The sequence below is a fragment of the Drosophila erecta genome, unplaced genomic scaffold (genome assembly GCF_003286155.1).
Source record: "Drosophila erecta strain 14021-0224.00,06,07 unplaced genomic scaffold, DereRS2 tig00000021-arrow-pilon, whole genome shotgun sequence".
In the NCBI taxonomy this organism is placed as follows: domain Eukaryota; kingdom Metazoa; phylum Arthropoda; class Insecta; order Diptera; family Drosophilidae; genus Drosophila; species Drosophila erecta.
In genome coordinates, this window is record NW_020825198.1 from 13,547,820 (window position 1) to 13,562,283 (window position 14,464).

Consider the following 14,464-nt stretch of genomic DNA (forward strand, 5'->3'; position numbering starts at 1 on the left):
TGCCGACTTGGCCGGGTTGAGGAGCACAGTCAGTTTACATGGCTTGGGTCTGCAAGGGAAGTCAAGGAATTAAAATATTATTAAAGCCATTTCAAGGAAACTAAAACAGTGGTCTATTATTTGACATTCGATTCACAGGTAATTGTAGAAACAGTAACCAGATCTCGCTGTAGCACATCATGGAGAGTACTTCAGATTCAATGAAGAATTCCTGGCAAATCGTGCGGTTCCATCCAACCAATCGATAGCCCAGCCCCAGAGTTCCGATCCAATTCAAGCTAAACTGCCTGGCAGCCATTAGGTCTGTAGCAGACTGGCAGGCAACTGTTAAAGTGAAACTCGAAGCAACTTCCATTTGCTTTTAGCAGGCAGTCGCTAATTCCGTTCCTAATGTCCAGGCCGTGGCCATTTAAATTGTCTTCATTTGTTTACTGCCCGACAGTAAAATGGGGGTATACCGTATACAGGGCTGGAGCTGGAGCTGAAAGTAATCCACAAAACTACCGATTAACTCCCGACGGGGGCAATGCGATTGCTCTGCAGCTCTGCAGCTGCCAAATCCAATGGAAATCCAAAAGCCAAGCAATTTTGAACTCTAATGGAAAATCAATTTAAAGCGAAACCCAGCTAACCCCGCACCTTTCTGCTTCCCCCCTCTATTTGCAGGCGAATGCCGGAGTCTGGACTGGAAAGCCATTGGCGAACTTGGCCAGAACGCAGTTAACGTAGAAAAGGAGAGCGGCACAAACGAAGCGACGACGAGTGCAAAAAGCCAAGCCAAAAGACAGCGAGCGTGTAATGAGCAGACGACGGGCAATTACCATGTCGTTGGCTCCCCATCTTGGCCAGGCTTTTAGCCTTAGCCTTTGCCTGTGCCTGGTTTTGGCCACATTACCAGTGGCCCTGGGATTGGCCAACTGCCCGAATGGCTGCGAGTGCGACGACGACACCCTGATGGTCAATTGCGGCGAGGGCACGCTGGACGTCCTGCCCATCGCCCTGAATCCCGCCATCCAGCGACTGGTGATCAAGAACAACAAGCTGAAGACCATCGACTCATCCATGCAGTTCTATGCGCAGCTCACTTTCCTAGATCTGTCATTCAATGACATGCTCACCATACCGGATCGATCGTTTATGTTTCACGCCAAGTTGCAGGAGCTGCACTTGGACCACAATAAGATTGGCCAGGTGTCGAACAGGACCTTCCTGGGACTCTCAACCATCAGTGTTTTAAATCTGCGAGGCAACCTGATTGCCGAGCTGGAGTACCGCACTTTCTCGCCCATGGTCAAGCTCGCTGAGCTTAATCTCGGCCAGAACCGCATTAGTCACATCGATCCGCATGCCTTGGATGGCTTGGACAACCTGAGGGTGCTCTATCTGGATGATAATACACTGACCACAGTGCCGGGAGAACTAACCTTCCAGGCACTCCACTCCCTTGCAGAACTATACTTGGGCACCAATTCCTTCATGACGATTCCCGGAGGAGCTTTCCAAGATCTCAACGGACTAACCCGATTGGATCTGCGCGGAGCTGGCTTGCACAACATCTCTGGAGATGCTTTCAAGGGTCTGGAGTCGCTGCGCTTTTTGGATCTGTCAGATAATCGCCTTCCTGCGATACCCACAGCAGCTCTCCAGCGATTGGGACGCCTGGAACAGCTAAGCATTGGCCAGAATGACTTTGAGGTCATCTCCTCGGGCGCCTTCTCGGGTCTCCGGGAGCTGAGGCACTTGGAACTGACAGGTGCCCAGCGACTGAGACGCGTGGAGAGCGGTGCCTTCAGTGGCAACAGCAACCTGGAGCACCTAAACCTGTCCAGTAACAAGCAGTTGAACGAATTATCCTCCACCGCCTTGGGTGGTCTGCCCCATCTGAGCACAGTGGTGCTGAAGGCCAATCAATTGAGCAGCCTGGATGAGGGCCTGGTGCCCTGGGCTGATCTGCAAACCCTTGATCTTTCGGATAACCCATTTGAGTGCGACTGCCGACTTCTGTGGCTGCGTCATTTGCTGGTCAGCAGGAATGCCAGTGGTCAGTATGCCCCCGTCATCTGCGCCTATCCAACAGCCCTGAGGGATTTGCCACTGGCTCATTTGGCAGAACCACTTCTAGGCTGCGCCCATGGAGCCGCCAGTAAGCAGGCAATCATCGGGATTCTGGTGGTGGGCTGCGCCGCTCTGATAACCACACTGGCCCTGGTTCTCTACACCTGCCGTCGCAGGATTCGGGAGCTGCTAAAGGGACATTCGGCGCTGGGGCGAAAGGAGCGCGAGTACCAGAAGACCTTCTCCGACGAGGAGTACATGTCGAGGCCACCACCCGGTGGCGGTGGAGTTCATCCCGCGGCTGGGGGCTATCCCTATTTCGCCGGCAGCAGTCGCCCGATACCGGTCACCGAGCTATAGCTAGAAGCACCACCCCCGCCTCAGCTGCGTGGTCGGGGTGGTGGCGCCAGCACCGCCAGCGGCGCCGTGCAGCAGCTCCAAGTGCCCAGTGCCGTGGACCAGGCCTCCAACTCCTTCGCCCAGCTCAGCCACATTCACTACATGACCAACAATGGCCAACAGCAACAGACGCAGCCGCAGTCACAATCGACCTCGAAGATGCACCACTCGCAGCAGGATATGCGCTTGTTGGCCTGCAACGGTGGGAAGCCACTGAATGCTACCTCGCTGCCGCGCCACCGACCACCGGTGGTGCAGGAAAGCACCCTGTCGCACTATAGCCAGCCGCTTGCCAACGGGATTCGTCTCACCCAGGACCACTTTAACCACAACCAGCACCAGAGCCACAATCAGCACTACGGAGGAGTCTACGCCAAGCCGTGCGATGCGATGTCGGAACCGGGCTATATCCACAACAATTCGCATTACTCGCTGCCATTGGATCACGACTTGCCACCCAGTCCCACGCCCACACCGCCACCACCCGCCCTGCCGCTGAGGAATGGAGTGGGCATGGCCCTGATCCATGGCAACACCACTGGGCGCAGATCCTTCAACAACAATAACAACAACGTGTCTACCCTGTCCAACAACAATCATCACGGCATCGGCGGCGGAGTGGGCGTGGCAGTCGGCGGTGCTGCGGGCAACAACAACGGCAGCCTGAGGCGGTACCACTGATATCCGGCCAAGACGTGCGGCACTCTGGGCCGCACCATCATCAAATCCAGGCCGGATCCGGATATCGAGCTGCATTACTTCTACAAGGGCTAAAGAGGAAACTGGAAAAGCAAGGGATCGATCTAATTTAATCGGGTTTGCTGCGGTTCTCACTTTTGGAGAGAGTTTTGGGTAGTAAGCTAAACATAAGGAACCTATTCGCTTTCATTTATTTTACTCAAAAGTGAAAACCGTAGCCAACCTGTGTATTCATACTCTAGTTGTATATTCCTATGTTACGTGTATTCAAGCGCAAGCATTTTGTATAAATTAGGATTTAGTTCGAGAGGTTGTCGACCAGGAAAAGCGCAGGAAAATCGCAGGTGTATATAAGAAAATCTTGCGCACAATTTGGCGGACAGTGTGGATTGGGCAAAAAAAACTATTATACAGTTGACCAGCCTGCTGATCGGCCATTTCATTTGCATACAGTGATCTTAATACTTAAGTTATGCTTAAAAGCATTTCAATTATTGTAAATAATTAAAAGCTTCGTATAAATATATAAAACAAAATAATTAAATTTCTATACAACAAAGAAATAAGCAAGCAAATAATTTACTTTATTAAATAACAAATAAGCTACGCGCTTAAGCACCAGTCATTAAAACTATGTATGTATTTAGCCTAAAGCTATCACAAAATATTCCAAAAAAAAAAACCGTGAAAGAGCCTAAAAATAAAATGGAAATAAATATGCAAAAACTAAAAGAATACAACAGATTTTTATAGTTAATAGACTCAGTATGGAATAAACTACTCATCGGAATAATAAACAAAGAAGATGGTTACACAATGTAAAATGAAAATAGCAAAACTATTGAAAAGCCAGAAATATTCATGTAGATTCCACGCCGCATTCACAAATATGAATAAGCAATTTATGCAACATACAAAAATAGAAAGTAAATCTATATATACGAATTATGCGTGTAAATAAAAAGTAAATGTGCTCGAAAAAACATACATTTTAAATTGTTTTAATTTCGAATTTATCATTTTCCCAGCGTTTGCTGAGGTCTTTTATTTCAGCATTTGATTTGATTTTCTCTTTTGACTGCAACAAGTCGGCCACAATTTTGATCAATTGTACATATTTAACAACTTAATGGAACAAATTGCAAAACCAATACAAGGGAGTTAAAAGTAACCTACAAATAAACAAAAATCTAAGATTACCATATACAATTGAAACTTATTCAAACGCAAATTTCATATTCATATTTCATAGCGATGCAGATCTTTCATCTAGTTATACGACAACGCAACTATAAATAAATTAAATCAATTCGAACTACAATTTAAGCAAATTACAAGGGACAAGCATAGTTAAACAAGCGAAAACACAAAATGGTAAATAAATATATGAGCCAGATATAGGGCCGTGTAGCCGAATGCAAAAAATATTTGTGGATCAGCGTCTAATCGTATCACTAAAACAAGAAGTCAAAAACAAGTCATGCAAGGAATTCTCTTAATGTAATGGATACTCGCAAAGGCGAGAAAATTGAAAATTCAACAGTGTTCAAGAACTAGAGGATAAAATCAAATAAAGAACAAATTTAACAATAAATGAGTTGTGGTTTTTAAATAGTTGGGGGTTTTACCAACAAATTTTATGTTAGCTAAGTTCACTATAAACTTTTTATAGCTGTTCGCACTTGAACCACAATTTTATCCCGCTGTACACACACGGTAGCGTGGCCGAGCGGTCTAAGGCGCTGGTTTAAGGCACCAGTCTCCTCGGAGGCGTGGGTTCGAATCCCACCGCTGCCAGCTGGAGGAATTTTTTTGCAATTTAAAATTTCTCCAAAATTTGCAGCTTGTTCAGCAATCTGTTAACGATTCTGGACGCCAGCACTTTGGGAAGAGCAGCGTGGGCCTGGCAACTGTTTGTCGGTGTCAAATGCAAATACCTAAAAACACTTTTCCATGGCAGTTTAGTTAATGCCGCAGCGACAGAGTTGAAGCTGCAGTGGGAGCGCTTGGCGCTCATCTGCATAATTTAATTACATTTAACAATAACAAAAACACGGGCTCACGCACACATGCCCCAACGTGCAGCGTTTTGCGCTAATAAGCGACAGCCCCTTTTCGACGCCCTTTGCAGCCCCTTTGCTGCCCCTTTGCTGCTGCTGCAACACGAGCTGTCAAGCGAGGCGACACCATGCTGAAATCTCCAACGAGCTGGTGGAGCAGAGTCCGTGTCACGAACTTAGATCACTCTGGATTCATATAATATGTACGATATTTTTCCAACAATAATAGTTTGTTTGATATAAATTGTATTTTTATTGGAAGAAACAAATATAAATTGTTGCTCGCCATCAAAAAAATAAAAATCCTAGTGATATTGAACTGTTGGTAGCAAATTATCAGAAGTTCGTTTTAGGATGGTATTAAAGATTCGTTTTGGTATGGTATAGTATATTATATGGTATAGTATTTATGATATAGTATAAATCTGGGGTTTCATGACGAACTGGAAGCAACTATAGCTTATACAATTTTAGGGCTCGAAGGATTCGCTCACGGTACCATCGCCAGATGTTCCAGTGCGAGATGTGGAGATGCAGAGTTTGCCCCGGCATAAACAGTTGCGCATTTGCATGCCCCTCCTGCCACAGGATGCCGCCAGCTGGAGCTGCTGATGTTGTTGCTGCTTGTGCATATGCGACATTAGTGCACCCAAACAACGTACACACAATTAGAAGAATTAACAGTAGTTAAGGCAACAACAACACGCTCAACTTGTTGGCAAGATGTGCATCGGTGGGCAAGGACGACAGGGGAAAAAGTGGGCGATAGTGGGCCAAAGTGGGTGTTCGAAGGACGACGGTACGATGGGGGATCTATTCCGCTGCCGGCGGCTGTTGTTGCTGCTGAACTTGTAATTTAGTTTCGAAACGAGTTCCGCTGCATGTCCGCTGCTGTTGCCGCAACTTATTGGCCACAACATGCCAACTTATTAGGCAAAAGCGCAAAAGTTATAAATTGTTTCACAAGGCGCACATTGTTGCGGCTGTAAATATGTGGATACCGAGTTAAGGACAACGGGAAGCCAGCAAGTTGCCAAGGATGTGCGTTTATCGCTTTAAAATTAAGGTGCACTAGAGGTCAAAGTTGAATAGCTTCGAGAAAAGCATATAGAACAAATATTGAAGTAAAAGTAGTAAATACGCATGTATATAGAATATATACCGCCGAGAACAGCTGACAAATCTTTATAAAAGCTCACAGTCCTAATCCCATCGCCGCTGAATACGAGAAGGGAATGAAAATAGGGTGCAATAATTAAATTTGATACAATGTATTGGTATCAAATTTAATTAAAGTTGTACCCCATTTTCAGCAGCGAAGAATAACAAAATATTTTTAATTGCCAGCCCCGAAATTCATGCCACGAAAATTGTTTTCAAAACAAAAGGAGTCTTCCCTTCAAACCTTCGCCCCAAACATTTTGTCTGCTTTGCTAATTTATATGATAATTTTTTTCCCATATTTCCATACACAGACTGGGTAATATTTTTGTGCTATTTCATATTTCGTTGATGCGGTCGCTTTATTTTGAATACAAAAACGGGAAAGGATGGCAAAAGCCCCAAAAACAACATAATGCCATCGTCTATTCAAAAAGGCGTTTTCGGTTTGGCTCTTCCTTTTTTCCCCCACTTTTTTGGGGTTTATTTTGCATGAAATTTTCGCTGAACTGGCACAAAAACAAGTCGGCTAGGGGATTGAGGTTGGGTTTGGGGTTGGTCAGGGGCTCATAGGCAGCTTTTTAATTTTCAGCATGAATTAGAATAATAGTCAACGGATATTACACAATGGCAGGCCAGGGGCGTGGCTGCAAGGGGGCGGCTGGTGCTGTTGGGGATTTCCGGTCAGCTCGGTTCGCTAGGATTTGGTTTTTGGCCTTGGGGCGAAGGGCGAAGGGCGAAGGGAATTGCCGATGGAGAAATCTTTAATGAGAAACTAACAGCTAATAGTATTCCCTTTTCTGCCAGGGGCTTAGCGAAAGAGTTGGCCAAAATAAGTTATTACATATTAAAAGTTGAGAATTAGAATAGGTAATTTATAATGATAAGCTTGCTCGTCGAGAATTTCCAGGAAAACACCTAATACCTTTTGCTTGCACTCAACATCTCATTTGTGCTGCGACAAATGCAAAATTTGCAAAGTATTTAAAATAAAGTCACCCACTTCTTGGAAATGCTTAAAACAAGCGAAAAACAAACGAATAAGGAAAACGACAAAAAAAGTAAAACAAGAAGGTAAAAAGTGCTGACACCTTTGAAAAATTTTCACGCTAATAAAACACAAAACATGCCAGGGCAATGTGAAAAGCGTGAAAAGCGAGAAAAGCGTGGAGGAGTCCGCAGTTCCCGGCAAGGAGACCACCGAGATGGATGGCGATAAAGTCAGGGAGGGTCCAGGACTTTTCCAGTAGGGAGGGGGGCCGGAAAATCCAACAAAAGGAGCAGCCGCAAGCAACCGCAAGGGGGAGAAGATGGAAAACCCAGGGAGCCGCCCAGCAGGACTTGTTTTGTATTTGTCCCGAAAAAAGAGGAGCGCAAAAATTTGTTTTAATGCCACGACGCTCTTTTTATGCTTTTCTTTATAACTTCTTTTCAGCTTTTTTGTCATGTTACAATTCTGCAGCGACAGCAGTAAAAAATAATATCCACGCCCCCGCCCCCGCTCCCGCCTCCGCAACCGGCAACCGCAACTTGTGCAACATCATAAACCCATTTGCGTTTTTAATTAGTAACAACGCAACTTGGCGGACTGAAGCGGTCGGCCGAGGGCGAAAAGTAAATGACCATGCACAAAATGTTGCACAGATAACAAGTCCTTGCCCCACAAGCCCTAAAAAAATAAAAACTGGAGCAAATAAGGTAAAAATTTTTAATTGCCGCAGAAGCAAAATTATTAAGTTGCGGTTTCATTTCAAGTAGTGCGAACGCAACTAGCCATGGACCAGGAACTGGCCACTGGCAACTGGGAAGCTGCAACTGGAAACTGGGAGCTGGGAACAGGGAGCAGCCGGTGGTCAGTTCATCCTCATCACCGTCATAAAGGAGTCCGCCGCCAACAAAGTTGAAAAAGCGCAGCTCAAGTGGAGCAGCCTCCAGTCGGCGGAAATGGTTTCGGTTTCGGGTTTCGTGGCTCACTTTATATTATTTTCAAACTTTTTTAGTTCGTATATGGGGCAACGACCCTGGGTCACTGCGACTGACCAGTGAAGAGGATTCCGTGAGGGAAGCGCCGACAGGTGTAGTGTCCTTTAAGTGGCAGGGATAATTCCGCGCAACACAACGCTAATTAAAGAAGGAGTTAAAGGAAGAAGTTATTGTGACATCAAAGGGAAGCAATAAGGATATAAATGAATAAATATAAATGAAATGCGTAGGATGCAAGTCATGAGTGCTATTTCATTGTAGCGTAGCTAATAGAGGTAATAGTCCGACAACAAATCAATATAAGGCCAATGTATTAGCTGCATTGCATGTTTTTCAAGGTGCCAAAATAAAAGTCGACTACTTTAACCATTTTCAAGACTCAAGGCATCTGTAGAAGGTCTCTGCGTCCAGTTTCCTCACTGCTCCGCCAGTTAAACCCACAAGTTTATGGCGCATCGAGCACTAAACGCTTTCCCGAAAATGCTTAACCCCCAGCTAGCCAAAGTTTATGTGTGCGCTGTCCCATGTGCTCGGTCCGGTCATATTTTATTTCCGACTTTTCCTTGCCACTTTTCCGCTGGCCCCACGTACAACTGGCCAAGTCGAATGGACAGAAGTCACAGCAGAGCAGTTGCCACAATTAACACGTAGGGTGGCCGGCGGAAGTCCTGAAGTGGGTTAGTCCAAGGACGTGAGTGCGCGGCCAAATCCGTGGAGCGATGCACGCAGATATACTCCGATGTATATCCGCCAACTCCCATAATTTAGTTTTTTTTATAGCCGATGTATTGTGAGCACTGCAGTGGAAAATGTTATCGATTTAATTTCTTATAATATAGATTTTAAACCTATGAATATACCTTTAATAAATAATAACAAATAACATTTACACACAGCATCCATCAAGGATCTTTTAGCAATAACAGATACCTACATTTCGAGAATAACACATTTTTACAAGTTTTACATCGCTCTTCATCATTTTACGGCCGAGGGTTGCTGACAACTGACAATAATAAATTATAGTTCGGCAAGTAACCCCTCTCGCGATCGTAAAATGCGTACCGCTTTTGGCCCCCGAGGGCGGCTATTAAAAATTACGTAATTGCTCAGCTGCAGCAGATTCAGAAGTCAAGCACAAAAGGCCTTTCCTTGAGTTTTATTTTTGCGTAGCCAATTGCACTTACCAACAATACATGGCCAAAAGAGGGGGCTACGGCGAACAACTTGAACAAATTTGTTTATGAAAATTAATGAAATCGAACCGTTACTAATCGATTATATAAACGGACAAGTCGGCAAGGCTACTCGAGCAATACTCGCATGCCAAAATATTGCGAATTTTCTGACACGATGCGAAATAATGGCATAGAATTAAAAGCAATTATTTATGCTCGATTCCTAACGGCTGTTAAGAGGGTTAAATAGCAGATCAGTTGATTTACGGAAAGGAAAAATAATTATGTTAAAATACAACTAGTTTGCATTTGTTAATTACGCATGTGGACCTTTTTGTGCGTTACACGCACTTATCTAAACTTTTTTCTGAATAATTAATATCAAATAGTTAGTTGTTATTATTTATTCTCGGCTCGTGCGTTTTTCTAGATATAAATATACCTCAATAATATTGAATATAGATAAAACTGTATTTTTTAATAAAATGAAAATCAAATGCTGTGTCTACATGGTTGTTAAATAACAAAAAATACGGAGGCAAAAACCGGAAAGCAAACAGATTGCTTAAATTGCTTGTATATAATAATAACAAACAAGCGGCAACAACAATGACCAGCAGTATGGAGTGTAATTTGGTCTTGTTTTGCTTGTTGGCCGATAAACTTGTAACTGTTTGAATTTTTACTGGCCAGCCGAAGGTGAGGGGCTGTCGTGGCTGTCGGGGCTTGGCGAGGGAACAGCAGTAGCATTTACACAGCAATTGAACCCTAAAGTGCCAAAGGGCTGTGCCCTCCACTCCGGAGGCCGATAAAATGCGTTTGCAGCTAGAGGAGCATTGGGCGGAAAAACTCAGGCAGTCAGTTTTATCGGCCGAGTTGGAGACGACGCTGCAAAAATTGCATTTTATTACACGTTCGATTGATTCCAGCGGGGCCAGATGGGGTTAATGCTGGGGCATGGGGCATGGGGCAGGGCACTCGCCTTTATTAAGTGGAGAGTTTATGTTTATATTTACAGCCAGGGAGTCATGTGCGAAGTTTCCGAGTGCTGCAGTCTCTGGGGAAACCCGTCCGCCTCCACACCGCCGCACTTTCCGCCTCAAATTGAAATTGTCGATTTAACATTTTGAATTATCGTTTAGCAAATGGTCAATATTTTGCGCTGCCCCTTCCCTTTTCCGCTCCATGTTGTGGCACACATAAATTGTACGACCATAAACAATCAATTACTTTGTGTTGGCCCCACACCCCACACCCCACACCCCCCCTTCTGGTTTTTGGTCCCAGGGGTCTGTGTTGGCAATCCCTTTATGTTTATCAAACAAAATCGAGTTCTTGTTGGCTATGTGGATTACTCTTATGGCACACGGACTAAAAGTAGAAAACTCTATTGGGCAATCAGAACAGTCATTACACTCAGTTCAAAGTATGAGAGATGGAAAAGAAATTCTCGAATTCCGTTATTGTCGGGCAGATACTTTATTGAGATTTCTTTTCAATCAAAAACATTTTCTGTTCACTAATTATCGTCTCAAACGTCTTAATTTTCGCCAGCCAGCAATATGCTAATGGTGTTCACACGCTGCTGAAAAAGCAGCGATGTGATATGCAAAAAAAACCAAAATAGCTTGTGTTTCCACGCTTAATTAAGCATAATTAAAGCTCAATTAAAAGCGCTCAAATACCATTTCTGTAGCCTTCGACGCACCCACCTCGAAAACCTGGGCACCAGAAACACCTGAAGAAATACACGAGTAAATACCTCCGCGCCCCACTGACTGTGATTTTTTGGCAAATAATTATTGTTTAATTTTGATTAATGATTGCAGCGATATGTACGGCGATTAGAACGTGACTTTTGCCGACTCAAAGGCGAAAGCTGCTGAATGCTGCAGCAGAAATTGCTCAACTGTGACTCCCTGTGACTCCCTGGTGGCCGCGTCCATAGAATTCTGGAGAATAGCAGCTTGAATCGATATGTTTCCCCGCGCTTTCGTTTGACTCGTTCTGTTGACTCGCTCGTCTATATAAAGTCTATAAAACGCTTTCTGATTGTAAACAATACAGACGATTTAATATTGCGCGCTCGTTGCCTCTATGCGCCCCTTACTTCCCGTAATACCCCCTGGAACCCCCATGGAACTCCACTCCACTCCGCGCCCCGCACTCAACCCGACTGAACCGAAAACCCAGCTCCCTGCGGAAACTTCAAATAAGCAAACAACACGCTGAGCACGCGGCATACCAGGAATCAGACCCACCAGCTACAAAAAATACGGAGTACAACAAGAAAAACTGAAAATGAAAATGAAAATGGAAAAAATCGGAATGGAAACGCATGTGCGCAGCAGAATCCACGGGTCCGGGGCTCGTCGCGAGTTTTTCTATGTGTGCTGAATGGAAATGAAAAAAGTTTAAGTTTAATTTGAAAACGCTGAAGCCAGAGGATGGAGGATGGAGGATGCAGGAGGGAGTATGGAGGAGGTTAAGTGATGGCAGTGAAGCCGGGAACGGGTGTCATGTGTGCCGACAGTGTAAGGACTTATTGACAGTTGCCAGTTCCACGAAAATGCCGAAATATGTTTGGCAATCAATGGCCACAAGAATCCTTTAAAGCCAAGCAATGGCATGTACAGAAAATGGATGCTCCGATTTCCAGGAAGGACGTTATTCCCAAATTTTGTACTAAGCTAAATTTCGCCAAAAGAAACTGTTATGGAATGTTTATCCCAAACCCGTTGACATCTATGATCGCTCTCTATTCCATAAAGTTGCTCCACAATGGCCTGCAACATTCCGACCTTAATCTTCGGCCGAAACTGTCTTACATTTTTGTTGCCCCCATTACAGGCCATAAATGGTTCAACTCTCAGCGAAGGAGTCATAAAACGCAAGCAACTATTTGATTTACGTTCTTCTAATGATGCCTCACAACAATCAGCCACAATTGAGACCTAGAACAGAACACATACATATTGTAATACCTTCAGCCAGCCAGCAGCAATAAACTGAGGAAATCGAAGACGCAAAGCCCAAGTCCGCAAATCAACATCGAGGAATCGAAGAAAAAACGGCATTATCACAGGCAGTTCATGGCCTAAGTCTCGGTTTGATTGCCACAAAAAGGGGCAGGAAGGCGAGGGCACAAAGTACAGAAACAGAATGAAATAAAAAACTGAAAATCCAGCGGTATTCAATACTCTTGCCACTATAAATTACATGGCCGGGCAAGAAATCGAAATCATGACCAGAGCTCCTCGTCTCGTCTTTGATTATGAGACTTAAATTGAGCGAGCCGGCGGAGGGAACGATCGCATTTCGAGTCATAAATAATCATAGTTGTGCCATTTATTATGACAAAATATCATTTGGACATTTGTTTGCAGCTCCGGCTTGCGCTCCCGGATCCCTGGCCCATCCCCTCCTGGCTGCTCCTCCTGGCTGCTCCTCCTGGCTTATCTGGATGGCCGGATCTGCCTGGCATCTCTTCGCCTGCTTTTTTCTGCACTCGAATTGTTTGCACAGTTTTCATTGCAATGTCTTTTTGTGCTGCGTTTTAATATAAATTATTTTTAACAATTTGCTATGTGGCTCCTTTCTTGCCTCGTTCTTTTCCCGCTCTCCATTCTTTTTCTTTTTTGTATATTTCTGAGGGCTCTTATTGCGCAATCCGAGACTGGAACTTAAACTGCGGCTGAGGTCGACAATAAGGCCAAAAAAGAGCTGTGCAGGGAAGTGAAGGCTCTCGGATACCCTGTCCCTAAAGCCAAATATCAGTTATTATTAAATAACATATTATTACAGCTCTGCTAACAATCAGCTGAAGTTCTTTGTACTGCAGAACTCTGTTTTTACTCAACTGCAATATTGTTTGTTTAGCTAGTAATAAATTAATTGATTAGTAGGCTGCTGGGCACTTTATCACCTACCACGTGGCTGCCGCACAGCCCTTGAACTCCGATTTGTTTAGAGTACAGGGCAGAACTGGGGCCCTTGACCTGCCCCCGCCGCCTTGGCGGCTGCAACCAAAGGCGCATTAATCTCAGCCAGCGAATGTCAGGAATTGTGGCTATGCCGACAGTTCGCAGGGGGATGGACCCGTGGACCCACTGAAAAGTGTAAGTTTCATTTTGTTTCGCTTATTGCCGCCAAGGCGCAGTCGAACAATGTTCTTACCTAGCATTCCCAGTCTGCTGCAATGCCAGGCAATTTTTGATAAGCCGGCTAGAAGCTGGAGGTTCTGGGCCCAGAACCTCGAGATGAGCCAGTGATGAGGAGGGAACTCGTAAAAAGCTGTACCCCAATACAAAACTCCGTTTGTAGGAAAACTGAAAAGCTGCCATCAAACGATAAAAAAAATTATAGCGTTATAAGCCACGTTGTAAGCCTTTTATTCGGTAAGAACGGAATTTGAACCATCTACCATTTACCATTCCGACTTTACCTTTCGAATTTAGTACGCCAAAAGGGCCTAGCTAGATCTGGGCCATAACTGGTTCGCAGACATCCAGCCAATGTCAACAGAATTCCCTGCAGTTTGCCGAAAGCGGCAAACAAAAAACAAAGGAGGCTCGAGAGCAGCGATTCATTTTGAATCGCCTGGCATCAAATCGAGCTGAGTTGCACTCAACTTTCGACTGGAGTCCAGAGTCTGGGCTCTTTGTGCGAAAAGTTCACATTGCCCGGGGATAAATATTGTCATGATTATTATTTATGGCCAACTCCGACGGAGTCCAAGGGTTTTGGCATTGAAACTGCTCTGGGCTCTTTGGCAGTTGATACCAGGAAGTGAATAGTAGTCAATAATTAAAATGGCTGTCTTTTAGTGATATCTAACTTGGAACCAAATGAATAGAACATTTGATAATATGGCAATATTGCCAGCTCAATTTTATAGAGTCCTTGATTTAACGTACCTCCGTTTGCCAT

General features: G+C 44.6%; 1 protein-coding gene and 1 non-coding gene across 2 annotated transcripts in view; both read left to right on the top strand.

The window, feature by feature from the left end:
* The window catches only part of LOC6545293 (protein slit), a 49,871-nt gene extending 45,733 nt beyond the window's left edge, over positions 1–4,138 (top strand). The window contains exon 5 of the mRNA XM_001972596.3: positions 667–4,138. Coding sequence (XP_001972632.3) covers positions 799–2,415 — 1,617 coding nt within the window. The 5' untranslated portion in view covers positions 667–798 and the 3' untranslated portion in view covers positions 2,416–4,138. The remainder of the gene's footprint in view (positions 1–666) is intronic.
* Positions 4,139–4,868: 730 nt separating this feature from the next.
* On the top strand, positions 4,869–4,950 carry Trnal-aag. Its single transcript has one exon. It is a non-coding gene; the product is annotated as a tRNA-Leu (tRNA).
* The last annotated feature ends 9,514 nt before the right edge of the window (positions 4,951–14,464 follow it).